The sequence below is a fragment of the Tupaia chinensis genome, unplaced genomic scaffold (genome assembly GCF_000334495.1).
Source record: "Tupaia chinensis unplaced genomic scaffold, TupChi_1.0 Scaffold000028_1, whole genome shotgun sequence".
Classification (NCBI taxonomy): domain Eukaryota; kingdom Metazoa; phylum Chordata; class Mammalia; order Scandentia; family Tupaiidae; genus Tupaia; species Tupaia belangeri.
Window position 1 is genome coordinate 7,726,429 of NW_006159458.1, and position 19,544 is coordinate 7,745,972.

General features: G+C 37.2%; 1 protein-coding gene and 1 pseudogene across 10 annotated transcripts in view; one reads left to right on the forward strand and one right to left on the reverse strand.

Annotated features, from left to right (window-relative positions):
• Positions 1-19,544, forward strand: part of SOX5 (SRY-box transcription factor 5) — a 1,018,333-nt gene that overhangs the window by 761,795 nt on the left and 236,994 nt on the right. For all 10 annotated transcript variants that reach the window (XM_027771080.1, XM_027771084.1, XM_027771082.1 and 7 more), the window contains one exon: positions 7,747-7,815. In XM_027771080.1, the coding sequence (XP_027626881.1) occupies positions 7,747-7,815 (69 nt within the window). The remainder of the gene's footprint in view (positions 1-7,746; positions 7,816-19,544) is intronic.
• Positions 3,215-3,800, reverse strand: LOC102475693 (acidic leucine-rich nuclear phosphoprotein 32 family member A-like; annotated as a pseudogene).

Consider the following 19,544-nt stretch of genomic DNA (forward strand, 5'->3'; position numbering starts at 1 on the left):
CAACAAAAATCCTAGGCAGGAATGAATGAGTGACTAAACAGCATACAAGATGCATCCATATTACTATCTGGGCCCAGAGTGTTTCATGCAGAGGAGTGGCAGGTTTATAGACCTTAAATTAAAATGCCAATTTCATGAGATGGTGGAAAGAAATTAAGGGTAGATCTTGGGAGATGCTGGTATACAGCTGGCAGAGAGAGGAAAATGAACATATATGGAAGCAATCAACTATAGAAGGAGGGTCAGGAGTGTGGTATCATAGAGAAAATGGAAATTTCAAGAAGTAATGGGCAACTGTGGTGAATAGCCCAGAAAAGTAGTCATTCTAGTATCAAATTAAAACTACTAGATTTTTCATTTAGATTCTTATTGTTGGCTGTTACTACAGAGTTTTAGTAGCATGGGTTAGACGGTATGAATTGACGAATATGTAGAAGGAAAATGAAGGCAATGCCTATGAACTATTAAAAGAATGGATAGTAAAGCAAAGATGAGATATAGGGTGTCATGGGATCAGTTTACATGGAAGGATGGTGCCTCTTTTCCAGGGCTAAGTTTCTTTCCAAGTTCATGTTCTAGTTGTAATGTTATTCACCATCCCAAGTGATGAAGGGTGTCACTGTTTAATTAAGGGTATTTGTGTATCGGGATTCTTGCAAAACTTTCTAATAGCTTTCAGAATATTCTAGCAATGTTGAAAGAAGTAAAGATACACTTGAATTATATTTGAGGGTCCCTCCCCCATTTTATCACTTTACTCTTTACTTAATGGTTCTTATATTCTTGAAAGATGAAATCATTATTTTTAGTGAAAATGCTTCGTGCTAAAAGATATAGCTGGTCTGTTGTTAGATAGGGCCCATATTTCTCTTTACTCCTGGGATAGAAGAATTCAGAATACTTGCCTGTGGCAGTGGATAAAACACCGATCTTGTCTTTGATTCTCAATGCTTTCAGACATCTGAATTCTAGAGAATTCTAGGAGCTTCTGAAAATGTAGCTCAGATGAGGATATTTCTTTGGAGAATCTCCCCTTTGATGGGTCTGAGGGCAGCTTTGCTGTGAAAAATCTAAGCAATTACTAATGAAGAAGTTTCTTTTCTCTCTTTGCATTCTGGCCCATCCTGAATATCATCAAAGGATTCTAGAATGTTTTACTTTCTCCAGACCTCTGACTGTGTGAAACTTTCGAAGCACTTACTTTCTTTCAGAATTTCTCTCCTCTGATGGAGAAATGCTCTGCACTGCTCCCTTCGAGAGAAAGTCCCTCGTCATAGTTACAGGTCAGCTTTCCTCAGCCTACTTTGCTCCCCAGCTCCCCTCCTCTACCTTACTGTGCTGGCAAGTAGCCACCACTTACGATCACAGATCTCCCTCGGAGGACGTTTAGCACCTATTTCTTTTTTTTTTTTTGAGAGAGATTTTTCACTGTAGGGCGCGTGCGCTCGCCAGACAGACAGAGAGAGACATAGAGACAGAAAGCGAGAAATCACCCCCCAGGGGGGATGGTCACGCTGCAATCCCCTCTCCTCCATTCTCCTCTCGGGATCTTGGGCACGCACGCACACGCACCCGGCATGAGTTTTAAGCCACCGGGTCCGGGACACAAACCGCGGTCGACCACGTGGGAGTCCAGCGACATAGCCATTACGCTAACTGCTGGTTCCCAGCACCTATTTCTTAAGACTCAGGTTGGGTTCATCTTCTCCTGATAACTCCTTTTCTGACCTTCATCCCAGCACACCCTACTCAGTGTAGAGGGTCCCTACTGTGTTCTCTTAACTGTTAACAGCCCTTACAAATGCTAATGCACCTCTTTACTGACAGACTTTTCTCCATATTCTCAGCTCCATTCTATGTGTGTCTATTCAACAAATATCTACTGAGCACCCATTTGATGCCAGGAACCATTCTATTTACTGGAAACATAACAGAAGATCAAACACAGACACACAAAAAATTTCTTGTTTATTGGATTGTATTTGTAATAGAGACACAATAAACAGATAAGTAAAAATGAAATGACTTGATGAATATTATGGTTAAAAAGAGAAAGACAGAGCATTGGGGCTGAGGATGTCAGATAGAAGGGATATACTCTTTTAAAATGGATAGACTTCATTGAGCAGGTAACATTTAAGCAGAGACTTGCAGGAAGTGAGAGAGTGAGCCATGAGGCTGTGTAGCCAAAGAGCATTCTAGATGGAGAGAAAGCAAGTGCAAAAGCCCAGAGATAGGATTATCTTTGGGAAGTAGGAGCACCGTAGATGCGTTTAAGAGGCAGTAAGGAGAGTAGGGCTGCTAGAGTGGAATGATTAAAAGGGAGCAAGAGAGCAGATAAAATCAGAGAGGTTGCAAAAAGCCGACTCATATAGAATCTCATAGGCATTATAGACACTGGCTTGTTCTCTGAGCAAGTCAGAGGGTTTTGAAAAGATGAATAGCATAACACAACTTACATTGAAAAGGATCTCTCTGGACACTGGTTTATAATAGCTATAGGGAGCAAGTGCAAACCATGCAAACAGAAGACTTAGTGACAGTCTAGGCAGGAGATGCAGTGGATCAGAAGCCTAGGAAGTAAGGAGGAGCATGAAGAGGTGCAAGTCTTGATATATTCTGAAAGTACTGTTAAAAGATTTAAAAGTCAACTGAAGTATCTATATGTGGAAAGAAGGAACTAAACTTAGGAAAAAACTGATATTCATTTTCTACCTCTATTTAGAGAAAAGGATATTTTATTTACCACAATCTAAAGGTAAAATATATTTTTTTGGCAGTAAAAATAGTATTGTATTCCACTGCTCCCATCTTTGGTACACTTTTCCTCCTCTTGTTCCCTCAGCAGCTATACGATCAGGAAAAATTAAAAAAGAGTTTCAGGGGCAGGATTGGGGGGCTGAGGAGAGGGCATAATGGTAAAAACAGTCAAATCAAAATAGAAATTTTTCAAAATATGTTATTCCACTTAGTCATTGTCTTCTCTTACATCTTCAGGTTCTCCTTCTCAGTTTAGACCCCTTTCTTCTTTTCCAAATCTTCTTTTCTTCCTCATTACTCCTTCCCCTTTGTCATCCTTTGTCATATTCCTCCTCATCTTCCTCATTGTCATCCAGGCCCTCCACTTAGCTCTCAGCGTCTGTGTTGGGGCCCCTTGTTGTCCTGGGCAGAGCGGTGGAGATACATGAGATGAGGGAGGAGCTTGAACATGTTCTCAGAAGGCATTCTGGTTGGTCACCTCACAACGGAAAAGATCTAAGCTCTTGAGGTTTTTCTAACCTTGTCAGTGGCTCTACTATAATGAGGTCTTTAATTCTGTTGCCACTTAAATTTAGATGTGTGCGCTTCTCAAACTATTCTGCCAATACTTCCAATCCCTCTGAGAGTTTGTTATTGCTTAGCTCAAGCTTTTTTTTTAAGAATTATTTTATTCAACTTTATTTGTTTATTTCAATTTGACTGGAGAGGTATAGAATGAGAGAGAGAGCAAGAGAGAAAATGAGAAAGCAAGCTGCCAGATCTGGGACTCAAACCATGTTCAACCATGTCAGAGTATAACACTCTTAACCACCATGCCACCTGCTGACCCCAAGTTAAAGCTTCTCTAATTTAACTTTGGTAAGTTTGCTACTGAGTAGAGGCCTACATTGATTGTACTTGAGAATTCCAGTTCTTCAAATTCACCTGTGAAGTCTTTGATTTTTGCCTGCATTGGATTCACAGTTGTCCAGGACAAGTTCTTTCATAGCAGAGGGTGTCTGGTTCCGCAGCTCTGAATTAATCTGTTTTTCCTTGTCCATTTACACACTCTCTCAGTACAATAAAGTATTAAAATAATTATAATAGCAATAAGGTAAATAAATAATGATTATGCAGCCATATAGACCCATCCTCATCATATAACTTTTTAAATTTTATCCATAGTAATGTGTAAGTTTTTTCCTGGATTTTTAACTTCCTGAATCAAAGGTTAATGTAGATATTTTAAAAAATAAAAATGATAGCAGTTACATAACTAGCTCTAAAGATTATTTATAAAATAGTGATAAGTTTCAGAAGACTAAAAGTTATGTCCTCATGGCTTTGTATACTGCATCATGTTTAAAATTTTTGACTTACCTAGTCATTAGTTTTTAGTAAATATTCATTCAGTAGACCTTTTTTTTTAACCAGGATATGTGCAAATATTGAGCAAAATATACTTATTTTTGTTTATTTATTTATTCCATTTTTTAAAGAGGTTTTACCTTATAGCACATGTGCTTGCTGGAGAGAGAGAAAAAGAGACAATGAAAGAAAGTGAGAAATCACCCCATAGAAGTTATGGCCATGCCGCAGTCCCTTCTCCTCCTATCTCCTTCCGGAATTTTAGGCACTCATGAACATACGCTCTGCATGATTTTCAAGCCTCCTGGTCCAGAACTTGAACTGTGGTCAACCATGTGGGAGTCCACTGATGTAATTGCTATGCCATTTGCTGGCCTCAAAATATACATATTTTTACTCTTCCAAAATTTATAATTTCTTCTAGAAGATAGACTGACCGGGATAAAATGAACAATAAATAAATATAAAAACATAGCATAGGGTATTTTCATTAAATAAATGTAAAGGGTTTTGTGAGCATAAATAACACAGGGTAGTGATCATTCCATTTCTTTCATTAGAAAGCACTTATGTGGTCACATGGAGGGCTAAATTATTAATAGTTTAGTTGAATATGAAAGAACTTAGAAAAAACAGATTAATTCAGAACTGCAGAACCAGACACCCTCTGCTAAATGGGTCTGAAGCTTAAAACAAAGGTCCAGGCAGAGAAATAAGAGTTTTTCCCCAGATTTAATGAATCACAAAATATCTCAATCTAAATACTTTCAATTGCAAGTTCAGCTGATACATACATATCTATGAACACATGTCTGACTTTAGGCATAAAACTCAGTGAGTAGAAAGAACATACATAAAGTAGCACCTTTCTGAGGCTATATAGCTTACTGTGATTATTAAATATGTATTTTTACATGTATTTTTAATTTCAAGAAAAGCAATTTTAGCTTTGATAAATCAAAATCAGAAAATGTTAAGAGAAATTTGGTTAAGACTTAAAGCCAGGAAAAAGATTAGGATTCTGTTCAAATAGAATGGTAGGTGAACCTATCAACAGCTTTAGAAACAACAAAAATCCTTAAATCTGGAAAACAAAGTATAGAGGAAAATTAGTTATGTTTTAGTCAAAAGTCATAAAATTATATTTCACCAGTTCAGTCTCATGTAATTTATTGCTCTTCTGTTGTGGTCCTATGTTTCTGTTTAAATTCTGGAAGTTAACAATCAACTCCGGACTTGTCCCTACAATTAAGTTGGCCAATTTCTTGTTTGTTTTTTGGACTCTTATTTCTATGTGTCTGTCTTTAGTTTTCCTGGTACAACGCTCCATTCAGAACTTCTTGGAGAGCTGGTCTGGTGTTGGTAAATTCTTTTACGTTTTGTTTATCTGAAAATATTCTTGTCTTCCCATATGAAGGATAATCTTGCCTGGTATAGTATTCTTGGTTGAAATTGTTTTTCACTTAACACTTTGAATATATTTTCCCATTCTTTCCTTGCTTGTGTTGTTTCCAATGAGATCCACTGTTAGCCTGATGGGATATCCCTTGTAAGTAACCTGACGTTACTCTCTTGCCAATTTTAGTATCTTGTCTTTGTCTGTGGTTTTGGTCAATTTGGCTATGATGTGCCTTAGAAAAGATCTTGGATTAATTATGTTTGGGGTCCTATGTATTTCTTGGGTCTGGGTATTAGAATGCCTATCTAGGTTTGGAAAGTTTTCTTCCAGGATTTCATGGAATAGATTATCAATGACCTTATTTTCATCACCTAGAATACCTATTATCCAGATATTTGGATGTTTAATGGTATGTAGTATTTCTTGTGTACTATTCTCATTTTTTGTGTTATTTTCTCAGTCTTTGTGGTGGATTTTTCTAGGCCAGAGATTTTGTTTTCTACATCTGAGATTTGATCTTCTGCAAGATCTAATCATTTTTTAATACTTTCAAGGGAAGTTTTGATTTCCTATATTACAGCCTTCATCTCTAATAGTTCCATTTGATTATTTTTTATGGTGTGTATTTCCTCTTTCAGATCAAGCAAGAACTTCCTCACCTCTGGGAACTTGTGCCTTTTCTCCTGCATCTTCTGGAGTTCATTGTTTCCCTCCTCTTGCATCTCTGTTAGCTTTGTCACAATGAATATTCTAAATGTTTTATCAGACATTTCCACAACTTCCATTGTGCTGTTTGTGGGTGATGAGTTGTTCTTTTCCTTTGGAGGAGAGATATTTTCTTGTTTTCTCATATTTTTTGTGCCTTTGTGGTAGTTTCTGGTCATCTAATGGATTGTGCATTTCTTTCTAACTTCTTGAAGTTCAGTCTGAGCATTCAGAGGCGTGCAGGAGGAGGTAGCCTGCAATCTCTCTGCAGTTCCAATTTTCTTCTTTTGTGTAGCAGATTCACTGGGAATTGAGGATTATTCTGACCCTAATACTATTCAGATGTTTGGCTACCGTTCACTTAGACCTGTCTAGACACAGTGTGTGGAGGCTAAGTAGCAAAGTGATAAAAGGTGAAAAGAAAAAGGGAAAGTGGACAAAAACAAAGAAAAAAAGAAAGAAAAACACTAATAAAAATAACTTTAAATAAAATGAAAAGTGTGCCACGCGAAACAGATTGGTCACAGCTCAAATGCAGATGTCTTCTTAGAGGGCCTGTGCTTTGTCTCTCCCACTCTAGACTGGAGTCTGAAGGGCAAAGCCTAAGCATAAAATCTTCAGTAGTCCTAGGCCCTGAAACAGATTTGTCACAGCTCAAATGCAGAGGTCTTCTCTGAGAAATAAGTTTAGAAGCATTTGGCACACACACTCAAATAAATATGGAGGGAAAAGAATAGAGTCTAAAATTGAGCCGTAGAGAATTATGGTATTTAATGGCTGGGAAGAGCTGTTAAAGGTAACTAAGGAATAGACTCGAGAGGTAGGCACAAAACCAAGGAAGCATGAGATCATGGAAGCCAGGAGAGACGTACAGAACCAAGGGATGACATCTGAATGCTGAATTCGAATGAGAGGTCTACAGTGGGAACTAAAACACATACTTCAGAAATAGGAAAATGGGAACAATTGGTGGCCTTCATAAGAATCATTTGGGTAGAGACACGGGAGCAGATATCAGAGTAGGGTGTGTTGAAGAGTCAGAAATTAGGGCTTTGTGGGAAGCTGGAAGGAGAACAGTATTTACTAAGTAATAAAAAATGCCAGAACTTTAGTAGGAATACAATATCTAACAGTACCTTGTGCAGCTTGGAGATCCTTGGACACAGCAATCTCCTGCACACTTAACATTATTGCTTTTGTAGAAAATAACTGAAAATGTCAGAGGCAGTGCCTTCTTCATATATCACCAGAAAGAGGGATTTTGTTTTTTTGTAATCTTAACATTTTACTCACATCAGTGTTGTAGTATCTTAGACTTCATTTATTTTAAGTCAAAAGAATGATAACTATTTCTGAAGACTAAATACTTTGTTTGGTCTTACTTAATGATGAATCACTGATAATTTAGGGGCACAGACACATCTATTTTTCCCATCTTAATCAGTGCCAAATCAAACTTTGAGAGACAGAACATTCCTGATTTCCCCTAGAACTGCTATATTCTTTTAAATGTTTTATGTGCATTTTCTCCACAGATTGCAAGACAACAGCAGCAGCTTCTGCAGCAACAACACAAAATCAATTTGCTTCAGCAACAGATCCAGGTCAGAAATCATAATTCCATTATACTTGCAATTAATATATATATATATATATATATAGTTTCCTAGTCTTATATGACCTAACTAAAATGACCTTCTAAAAGATAAAATTGCTTTTAGCCTACTTCATGACAAGAGGCCTCCTGTGCCAGGTGAATCTTGAAAATGGTGGCACTTTGTCACAGGCCGGTTCTACTGTTTTGGGGAGCTTTAATCCAAGCAAGCCGGTAAAATTTTCATTTTTCACTGAGAAGAACTTAATGTAGAAAAAGGTTTCATTTTCTCCATACTTTAGTGTTTGTAAAGTATGCCTGTAAGAGTAGGTACTGGGAACTGAAGCAGGAAAGTACAGCAAGTTCTCAATTAGAAACAAAGTACCAGAGTACTTCCTTACTGCATGCAGGAGAGCCACAAGTGACAGAGGCAGAACTAGGGGAGATACTGCATCATTGCTCAAGTTGATTTCCACCTGTAATACTGCCTGAAGAAACCAACTCTGAGGGCTCTACTTCCTCCATATTTTTCATACATGGAATTTTGTAATGATAAGAAACAGATAAAGAAAGAAGGAAACAGCAATATTGGTAACAAAAGGGTTGTCAGAAATGTTCTGTCTCTACCACTTGCTAGCAGCATGAATACTAACAAAATTCTTCGTTCCTTTATCTGAAAATTCCCTTTCTGAAATGTACACTTCATAAAGATTTTGTAAGGATTAAGTAAAACGGTGGATGTAGGAGTTAGCATAGCACCAGGGCACATAGTGAGTACTCACTGAGTACTTGCTGTGACTATCAAGGAATATATTGTAATTCATGGAATCATCATCATCCTTCTAAAGGCACCTGGTGGATTTCCAGATTTTCAAGACCATCATATCTTGAAAATCTGATTATTTTAGTAAGTGTAAATATTATATATGACAAAAGCAAACATGCCATAATGATTTGTTTTGTGTACCAACCTCCTTTTAACTTCCTTGCCAACAGATTTTCTCCTATTTTATCTAACTGGATCAGGTACATTAATTTCTTAACCCTGGATTATATGAGTCAATTCTTTCTTGTTCTTGGCAGTTTAGTGAGCTAGTGACAACTTCAGTGGGACAGTGAAATAACCCCACCCAGGGTCTTTGTCTTCCTTGACTACTATTATGAGTAGCCCATTGCTAGTGTGCTAGCCGGTCAGAGTGTGGTCAGTCAATTCAATAATTTAAAACTGTTCATTGGATTTTATGTTGTTCATCCAGAGCATACTGATTTTGAATATAGTTTCAGTCAATGGTATCAGGTTATCTGCACTTACAATGTTTTTGATGATTGAAACACTGAAATTATGGCAATTTCTCATTATAAATAAGATATAATTCTGCACTCAGTGGTGTGACAAGTCATTCAATTCCATTGTGATGTAACGGTGATAGTTTTAGCATTTTTAATTTCTACAAGACAGACAAATCTTATAAAACAAAATTTCAAAAGTGTAGCTATATCCATTTTATAAATATGTGTAAGGCTCAATAAGCTATGTGTTTTGACCAATTAGATTAACCAACACCTTCAGTGCTTTTGGGGGGATTATTCCACAATTATGACCACTACATTGATAATGTGGATTTTAAGCGCTGACATAATGAGGGAATATTGAAATAGATGGATTTCTTGCTCCAGGTCGGGGAGTACTATAATTTATGTCAGAGTGGTTTTGTGTGTGTGTGTTTCTTTTTTGTTTTTTGTTTTTGAGAAGTTTTTGCTATAGGGCGCATGCACTCACCACCAGAAAGACAGAGAGAGACAGAAAGACAGCGAGAAATCACCCCCCAGGGGGGATGGCCACACTGCAATCCCTTCTTCTCCATTCTCCTCTTGGGATCTTGGGCATGTACGCACACGCGCCGGGTGTGAGTTTAAGCCACCAGGTCTGGGACTCGAACCACGGTCGACTACATGAGAGTTCAGCGACATAGCCATTACATAACTGCTGGACCCCTATATCAGAGTGTTTTTGAAATCTAAAGCACTTTAAAAGTGATCTGTCCTAGAAATAGTGTGACTGTAGAAACTATTCCAGACAACGGGGCCTAGATGACTTACCCAAGATCACAAGTAGACACTAGTAGAACTAGGATCAAAAGTGAAATCTTCTGACTATTATTGGAGATTTTTGAGTATGAGAGACATTTTTAAGAATTATTTTCTTAAATGTTATTTATCACTATTGCAAAATTTTTTTCTATAGAACACATTTACTCACCAGAGAGAGACAGAGAAGGAGCAAACCTCCAGTCTGGGACTTGAACCATGATTGGCCATATGGGAATCCAGCATCTTAACCACCATGCCACCTCCTGGCCCTGAATATGAGTTCTCAAAGCTTAGGAATTCTCTTGGATCAAAATGTCAAGCTGCTGTCCTCCATTAGTTCACAGAGTGAAAATAAAAAGTCTCTAAAGGAAGTAACTTAACACTGAAAGTAATTTGAGGGAAACATTAAGAGATCTTAAGACATTAGGACCAGCAGAAGACACAATGGTTAGGTTGCTGAACTCCCATGTGGTTGACCATGGTTCAAGTCCCAGACATGGTGTCTTAAAATTTATGCTGGGCACATGTGTATGCATGCCCAAAATCCCAAGAGTAGAATGGAGGAAAAGGGATTGCGGCATGGCCATCCTCCCTGGGGGTAGAGGGGGGTTTCTTGTTTTCTGTCTCTCTGTTTCTTAGGTGAGTGCACACACCCTGTAACAAAAATCTCTCTCTAAAAAAATAAAAAAGAGAGAGACAGATCTTAAGACATCAAATCTATGTACTTACCATTTTACTAAGGTTAATACAGATAAATGAAACTGATGGAGTCAAAACCCATCATATGTATTATTTTTAAGTTTGAAAAGTAAGGAATGTTTTGTTGAACCTTTGTTCTTTGAAGTACTGAGCAAGTATGACAATATGAAAAAAAATTATTTTCACAGCTTCTCATATATTCATTAACAAAAAGCTTATTTATTTTATTTTTTAGCTTGCTACTGGGCTAGTGCTCTCACTGGAGAAAGAGACAAAAAGGGAGAGGCAAAGTGAAAAAACACCCTATATAGAGAATGGCCGTGCTGCATTCCCTTTCCTTCATGCTCCTTTAGGGATTTTTTTTTTTTTTTTGAGAAGTTTTTGCTATAGCGAGCTTGCGCTCACCAGAAAGACAGACAGAGACAGAAAGCGAGAAATCACACCCCCCTCGCCCCTCAGAGGGGATGGCAGTCCCTTCTCCTCCATTCTCCTCTCGGGATCTTGGGCACGCACGCACATATGCCTACCATGCGTTTAAGCCACCAGGTCCAGGACTTGAACCATGTTGACTACATGGGAGTCCAGCAACATAGCCATTATGCTAACTGCTGGTCCCCCATTAGGGATTTTTTAGGTACATACCCACATGTGCCTAGTGTCTTTTTCAAGCCACCAGGTCTGGGACTCGAACTAAAAAATTCACTGTGTGGGATACAGCTGCCTTAACTGCCTTACAACCTACTGGCCCTCAAAGCATATTTTAAAATATAGGTTAAGTTAAATTTGAGAAAGTCGTACAAGTACTTAATAGTTACAAAACACAAAAAACATTTGAGTTATTCAGTTCACTGAGAGATTGTATAAACAATTGAGAAGTATTGATGTAGTGGTATGTGTATAAATAGAAAATTTAAAATGTAGTGTACAAATGTTTCCCCCACATAAATCCTTACTATATCTCTTTTTAGAACATCATCTTCCTTCTTTCTCCTTCTTTCCACTGCTTCCTTTTCCTTGAAAGGATGGGATAAGGAGGAAGGGAATAGAAATAGAACCTGCTATAGTGGAAGGCAACTTAAATTTATAACAAACATTATAACATTTATTTTAGTCAGAAATGCATATTTAACCAAATGCTCACTTAAGAATTTACCAACAATTAAATTTTATTTAATATTTGAAAATACTCATCTAACATTTTGATCTATTCTTCTTTTTGAAATATAGAGCCTTCTCACCTGGTAGAAATAATCATTTCAACCTACATTATTTATTCTGATTGCATTTTCTTAGATGTGTACCATTGTTGTTGCTCTGGACTTTAGAATACAATGTGTTTTAGTTCCTGTATTGATTGAATAGCATTCAATCCACAATTCTACTATTCAAGCCACAATTAAAGCTGCCTTTAAAATTTTTGTTGAGGTTATAAATACAAAAGGTTTTAAGTTGGTCCAAATGTTAGTAAAAACGTACGGTACTATAAATGGGTTTGACAGATTTGCTAGATGGATTAGATTGATTAGGTTAAGAGTTACAGCAGGAAAATTTTTCAACTTGATGGATATGTTAATATCCAGACAGGAAGGATAATGTTCCCCAATATTTTCCTCATTCTTCTAGAGAGCTCTTTCTAGAGGATAGGTTCATTTAGACATCTTATTCTATTTCAAATATATGGCATTAAGTATGAACAAATTTGTATATTTATATGCACAAGCATTCACATATTCTAAAAACCCAGGTTATTAAAAATTGATTATCTTTTCTCAACACCTGATGAAAAGAGTGATGGTATGTTTTACTTGACTTATTTATTCAAAGAGAAAATTCTATCAGATTTTGCAAGTGAACCAGTTTTATTTCTTTGGTTAAGATCAGTTCCTTATACACTGTTTTTACTTCTTTGAAAGCAAATTTGACTCTAAAATTGCATAATTTGAATTGAATTGACTAGTCCATCTTCATTTCTCCTTCATAAAGACTACATAGGGTTACAGTCTTCTGCCAGGTTTATTCGTATAATGTTAGGGGTAAAAGGAGAGTAAGGAGGGCCAGCCTCACAGTATCTGGTTAAGTACTATGTAGTAGAAGCCAGATACCCCATGGTCAATCATGATATGAATTCTGGTCCTGGTTTCTTGCAAAACACACAGGATATGTGTGCATGAATGTGTGCAGGTCTCAAATCCTGAGGAGATGCGAAAATGAAGAAAAAAGGATTGAGACATAACCACGCCCCATTAAAGGGTACTTTCTGTTTCTTTCTGTGACAAGTACATGTGCCCACTGGCAATTAAAAACCAAAACTAAAACAAATACCAAAAACAAGAGTTAAGAAAGTTTCCTGTCATTCTTTACAACTTTATAAATCAATTCATTCTATAATTCAGTCTTCTTTTTCTGATACCAGTCCTTTCCTTTAATGTTTTTATTTATTGACCTTAAAAGTCATTTTCATATTTTTATTTATTTAACCTAGCTAACTTTTATAGTATGTTAATACATGAGATAAAATTTATAAATATTTTGGAGAAAGACATTTTTTTAGAATGTTCATTGAGACGAAACTTTCTTTTTCCTCTTATGCTGTGGTGTATTCTATAGTGTCCATATTATAGTAATGATATTCTCTCATTTCCTTTTTACATTAATAAATCTTCTTCTAACATTGACAGATGGTTTGTTTTTCCAATATGAACCTAAGCTAGAAGTTAATATTGACCTGATACATTGTCATTAGAACCTTTTAAAGTAAGTGAGTGACCTCTTCTCCACCTTCACTTTACAACAAAATGAGTGTTCCTCAAGATCTGTCTTTTATTTATTTATTTACTTACTTACTTACTTATTTATTTATTTATTGCAGTTTGCTGTAGGGTATATGTGCCTGTTGGAGACAGAGACACAGAGAGAAAGGGAAAATGAAAGCATACTCCCCCAGAGGGGATGGCCATGCCATGATCCCTTCTCCTTTATTCTCCTCTCAAGGTCTTAGGCACACATGCACATGCACCCAGCATGTTGTTTGTTTTCAAGAATCAGGGTTCAGAGACCAGCAGTTGGCATAGAGGTTACATGGCTGGACTCCCATGTGGCTGATCATGGTTTGAGTCCCAGACTTGGTGACTTGACACTCTCAGGTGTACATGCCTAAGACCCTGGGAGGTGAATGGAGGAGAAGGGATTGTGGGGTGGCCATCCCCCTACGGTGGATAATTTCTCACTTTCCCTCTCACTATCTCTGTCTCTTTCCAGCTAGTGCATGTGCCCTAAAGCGAAAAGCTCTTTAAAAAAAATAAGATTCAGGGTCCAGAACTCAAATGATGCAGACAGCTATGTGGAATCCAGCCACCTTAACCACTAGCTTCTCATGAGACAGGGTTTCTATTGGAAGCATGTCCCAGTTATAAGATTTTTACCCTGAAAAAGGGTGAGAATGCTTAATGAAATTGTTATCAACAATGTATAGGGTTAACTCAACACTATAGTATAAAATTTACTTGAGATATTTTTAAGGGCAAATTTAATAATATTGTACTTCTTTTCAACTGTGTATTTTTCATGATTTCCATAGTGAGAGGTCCGTTTTTGAACTTTTGTAAGAAATTCTAAAAATTTACTTCATTCCTCTCTGTGATTAACTTCTCTAACTAGTGTGTTCATTCTGTTGTCTTGGGGACAAAGAATTGCTATTTAATAACCCCTTGTCATTGTTTCTGACTCATAAGGTAAGCATGGGCAGGACTGCTCATGGCTTTGGGTCACTGATTCTGTCTGTACCTAAGGCTAGAGGAACAGAATACGTCTGTTCTCTTGTGTTCTTATTTGGCCAGTGTGCAGCCCATATAATACGGGAAAGAACTTAGTTTTTAGGTGGTATAGAATTATGTTTAAATATATTAAATACAATTTTAATTGTATTACATAGTTAAGAAAGAAGATTGAGGGCAGCGTTCTGGAATTAAACATATCTGAATTCAGTCTTTACATTCTCACACTTCATGTGTTGTTAGATCTTGGAAAAATTGTTTATGATCTCTGAGTTTCATTATTCTCATCTATAGTATGGGAATTAATATACCTAACTCACACCTGGTAACTCTGAATATTAGATATTAACTCTGAATATTAAATAATAACTTATATGTATGTAGTAAGCACACAATGCTAAAAATTTTGCCTAAATCATTAGAGAAAAATTTGTTCTTTGCATACTTCTAATGATGGGCAGTTCAAATAGTCATTAGAGAAAAATTTGTTCTTTGCATACTTCTAATGATGTTCAGGTCAATGAATATTTTTAAACAAGAGAAGAATTTCTAGGAAGAAAGAATGCAATCTACATGGCAGTAGTCATTGAAGACTATGACCTCAGTGTTGCAAATTCACATGATTTTGATATTTGTAAACTGAAAAACAAGTAAAGTTAGATTTTCCCAATGTCACACAGAAAATTTGTTCTTTGCATACTTCTAATGATGTTCAGGTCAATGAATATTTTTAAACAAGAGAAGAATTTCTAGGAAGAAAGAATGCAATCTACATGGCAGTAGTCATTGAAGACTATGACCTCAGTGTTGCAAATTCACATGATTTTGATATTTGTAAACTGAAAAACAAGTAAAGTTAGATTTTCCCAATGTCACACAGTATGATTTGTAAAACAATGGCTAGATTACAATTTTCTTGAGTTTTGGGCAATTTCATTTTTATTTCACCAATATTTAAGCATTAAGGCTTAATGACACATAGATTTTTGTTTGGGGTTTTTGGTTTTGGTTTTTGTGGGTGTTTTTTTTGAGAGATTTTTGCTATAGGGCACGTGTGCTCTCTGGAGAGACAGATAGAAAGTGAGAAATCACCCTCCCCCCGGGGGTGGGGGTGATGGCGTGGTCCATAGTTTTAAAATGAGTTTTCTTTCCCTGGGAACTTTCTTCTAAAAGTGAAAATACAAATTGACTTGCATACAATTGAATGATTAAGTTGCAGCCATGGGCTCAACCGATTTGTGATAAAGGTTTCATTTTATTGGAGCCAGAGTTCTCTGAGCTTGTTAGTGTTTGGTAATTCTTGATAAATTATTATTCAGAAAGAAGTCCATTGAAATATTGTATTGAGAACATAATAACATTAAAGGTGAACTAGTAGTCTCAAACTGGCCTGCTGACACATGATTTCTTTCTCTGAGTGTGGTAAGTTGGAAGCATTTTACCCCCCTCAAGGAGACCCCACATACATACATGAGTACAAAGAGATTACAAAGTAACCTTGTCTTTTTGGGAGACTGGAAATGCCAAGAATAAACACTATGCAATTAAGGTAGCATTTCAACCAAAGAAGGAAATGCATTAACTCCTTGAGCTCTGGCTAATGTTTTCTGTATGAAATAAAATACACTACAAGTGGACAGGACATAGTTTCTTGGCATTCAGATAGATTATCTGGAGGAGGAGGAGCAGGATTTATGGAGATACACAGAAGCAGCGTTAAGGATACCTTTCTCCTCTTCCTTGTGCTTTCTGGGAGCAGAATTTCCATTTGAGAAGACAGGTACAAATACCCCTGTCCTAAAGAAGCAGTGAAAACTGCAGATCTGTCCTTTTACTCAGAGGGAGCCACTTTAAACTCTTTTAAACATATTCTTAAAATAGGCCTCTTGGTGATTACTTGATACTAAAATTCCAGTCATTCATATATTTCTCTGTCTAGGCAAATGTGTCTCTATATATACAGATACAGATGGATTGATGTGCACACATATTTTCATTTTTACTGATAGAACACATGGTACATGGCTAAAAGTGTATGGGAAAGTAATGAAAGGAAACTTTCTGAGCTCAGTCCTCACTGTTCTTCTCAGTTCTTTGCTCAGATGGAGTCACTTCAAGATCTTTGAGATTTTATTTATTTATTTGCATTTAAATAGTTTTAAATTTCATTTATTTATTTGACCAGAGAGAGAAAGAGAGAGAAAGGGAAAGTGAGAAAGCAAGCCACCAGTCCAGGCCATGAACCACAGTCAGCCACGTGGGAGTTCAGTGCTTCAACCACCGTACCACCTGCCAGCCCTGAGATTTTATCTTGTAGGTCGGCCTCTGCTGTGGTTTGAATATGCCTCCCACCCCCTAAATTAATGCATCGGCCTTTGTATTGTGAAGTTATTAAAGGGGTAGAGCTTAATTTGAATATGGGATTAAGAGGGGGTACCTCTGGAAGTTTATAATGTCATCAGGATGGGCCCCCATGATTGAATTTATTGGGTTTATGAGGAGAGAGGATGAGATTGGAGCAGAGATATACACACATAGGCAATTTTACGTAGTGTGATGCCCTATGTGCCTCTAAGCCTCTCCACCAGCAAGAATATCCTTGGCAGATGCAGTTCCTTGTTCTGGGACCTCCAAACCATGACATAAGTAAATAAACCACTATTTTTTATAAATTACCCACACTTACGTATTTCATTATTAGGTAACAGACTAAAACAGCTTTCTAAGTATTTACCAATATATCCAAACATATTGGGTTGTCAGGAAAGTCATGACGCATTTTTACAAAGAAAACTATGTCATGACTTTCCTGACAATCTAATGTAATTACAGTACTATTTTGACTTACCAACTTTAAAAATCATTAACCTGTAGATGTGATTTATTTAGCGCACTTTTTGCCACTCTGAAATCCTCTCCTATTCGCCATCCTCATCTCATATTACAGTTTACATGTTATTGAAATTCTTCTAATAGGTACTTTTAAACTTTATTTCTTTACTCCTTTTCTTATTCAATCAAGTATAAGTACTGTTCTTGACACTTGCTTTGCAAGCAGAGATGACATCTTTCCTGTGTCACTCCCAAATGCCAATTTCTGTTATCTATATGTTTGCTTTGGATATTTATAATACAATATATGTGTGTGTTGTGTGTGTGTGTGTGTGTGTGTGTGTGTGTGCATGCACACACAAGCAAACCTATTATGCTTTACCTATTGGTTAGTCCAAAAGTTGAAAATCAATAAATGATGTTTTTATTTATTTATTTTTTGTTTGTTTGAGAGGTTTTTGCTATAGGGCACGTGTGCTTGCCAGACAGACAGACAGAGACAGAGAAACAGAAAGCGAGAAATCATCCCCCAGCGGGGATGGTCATGCCGCAATCCCTTCTCTCCTCCATTCTCCCTTCGGGATCTTGGGCACGCACGCACACGCGCCTGGCGTGATTTTTAAACCACCAGGTCCGGGATGTGAACCGCGGTCGACTATGTCGGAGTCCAACGACATAGCCATTATGCTAACTGCTGGTCCCAACGATGTTTATATTTAAATATAAATGCATATAGTACTTTCTGTCTAGTATTATATTTATTTTCTATTTTTTATTGTAGTTTTTTGGAGAGTTTTTTTTTTTCACTATAGGGCACATGCATTCACTGGAGAGACAGAGAGACAGAAAGCAAGAAATCAACCTCCCCAGGGGGTTGGCCACACCACAGTCCCTTCTCCTTCATTCTGGCGTGAGTTTTAAGCCACTGGGTCCAGCACTTGAACCTCAGTTGACTATGTGGAAGTCCAGAGATATAACCATTCTGCCATCTGCTGGTCCCTTCCATATTTCATTTCTTCACATTTTTACCCTTCCGTTTTTGATTAATTTATTAAACAATAATAGTTTATGTAGACATTTTTTCTCTATTTAATTTTTTTAATGTCACATCTCAAACTTTTTCATTGATGTTCTTTTCTACACTGTCCTATTTCTGTGCTGTTCTTTCTGCTATCTTTGCAGAACAATTTCTGAAGTGAGTCCTGAGTTGATTTAGTCCATTTCATTAATGGTTTAGCCCTTGGTTAGTGTGACTTTGGTCTGAAGAAGAGAGGTCTGCAATACTCTGGAATTACAGAGTGGTAGAACCAGTGGGACAGAGCATTGGGAGCACTTTATCCAAATGTGTCATGTGTCTACAACAGCTGGTTCTTTTTTTTTTTTTTTTTTTTTTTTTAACCAGTTGTAAACATGGTCATTCTAAAGTCACTGAGATTGACCCAGAAAGGAGAGTGACAGCAGTTTTTCCCATGACTTTTCAACCTTTTCCCAAACAGAATTACCTGTGGACAAAGTTGAACACTGTTTCTCACTGAGCCTCTGTAATGCATATCCTATCAGTTACCAAAATAGGGGTCCATCAGGGCTTAGATAAGACCCTGGGAACACAATTGCCAAATAGTGAGAAACAAAACAAAACAAAGCAAATCAACAGTAGGAAGATCTGGGGAATTTAGGCCAGAAGTTATATGTTGGCTTAAAATGAACCACTGTTTACTTCCCCTTGATTTATACAGTGATGTGGTAAAAGGAATGCTAGAGTTAGGAGTACTCACAAAATCTTTAGAAGAATTCCCCCCTTTTTAAAAAGTTTCTTTTATGAGTGAGAGAGAGAGAGATACAGACAGAATTTACCCCCAATAGGGTCTTGATGGTATGATCCTCCTATGAAAACTCACGATGGGCACGTGTGCATGCGTGCCCAAGATCTCAAGAGGAGAAGGAGGAGAAGGGATTGCGGCGTGACCATCCCCCCTGGGGGGTGATTTCTTGCTTTCTGTCTCTATGTCTCTGTCTGTCTGGCAAGCGCACACACCCTATAGCAAAAATGAAAAACCTCTCAAAAAAAAAAAGTTATTTTACTTAAATTTATTTATTTATTTATTTATTACTTACTTATTTATTCTTAATCTGACCAGAGAGGGACAGAGTGAGAGAGAGAGAAGGAAAGTGAAAAAGCTAGCCGCCAGGTCCGGGACTCAAGCCATGGTTGGCCATGTGGGAGTTCAGTGCCCTTAACCACCATGCCACCTGCCAGCAGGATACGCCCCTAGTTTCAATCAACCCTGGATCATGGACACATGTATTCTGGACATACTCAGAAAGGTCTGAAGGTGCAAGTCCA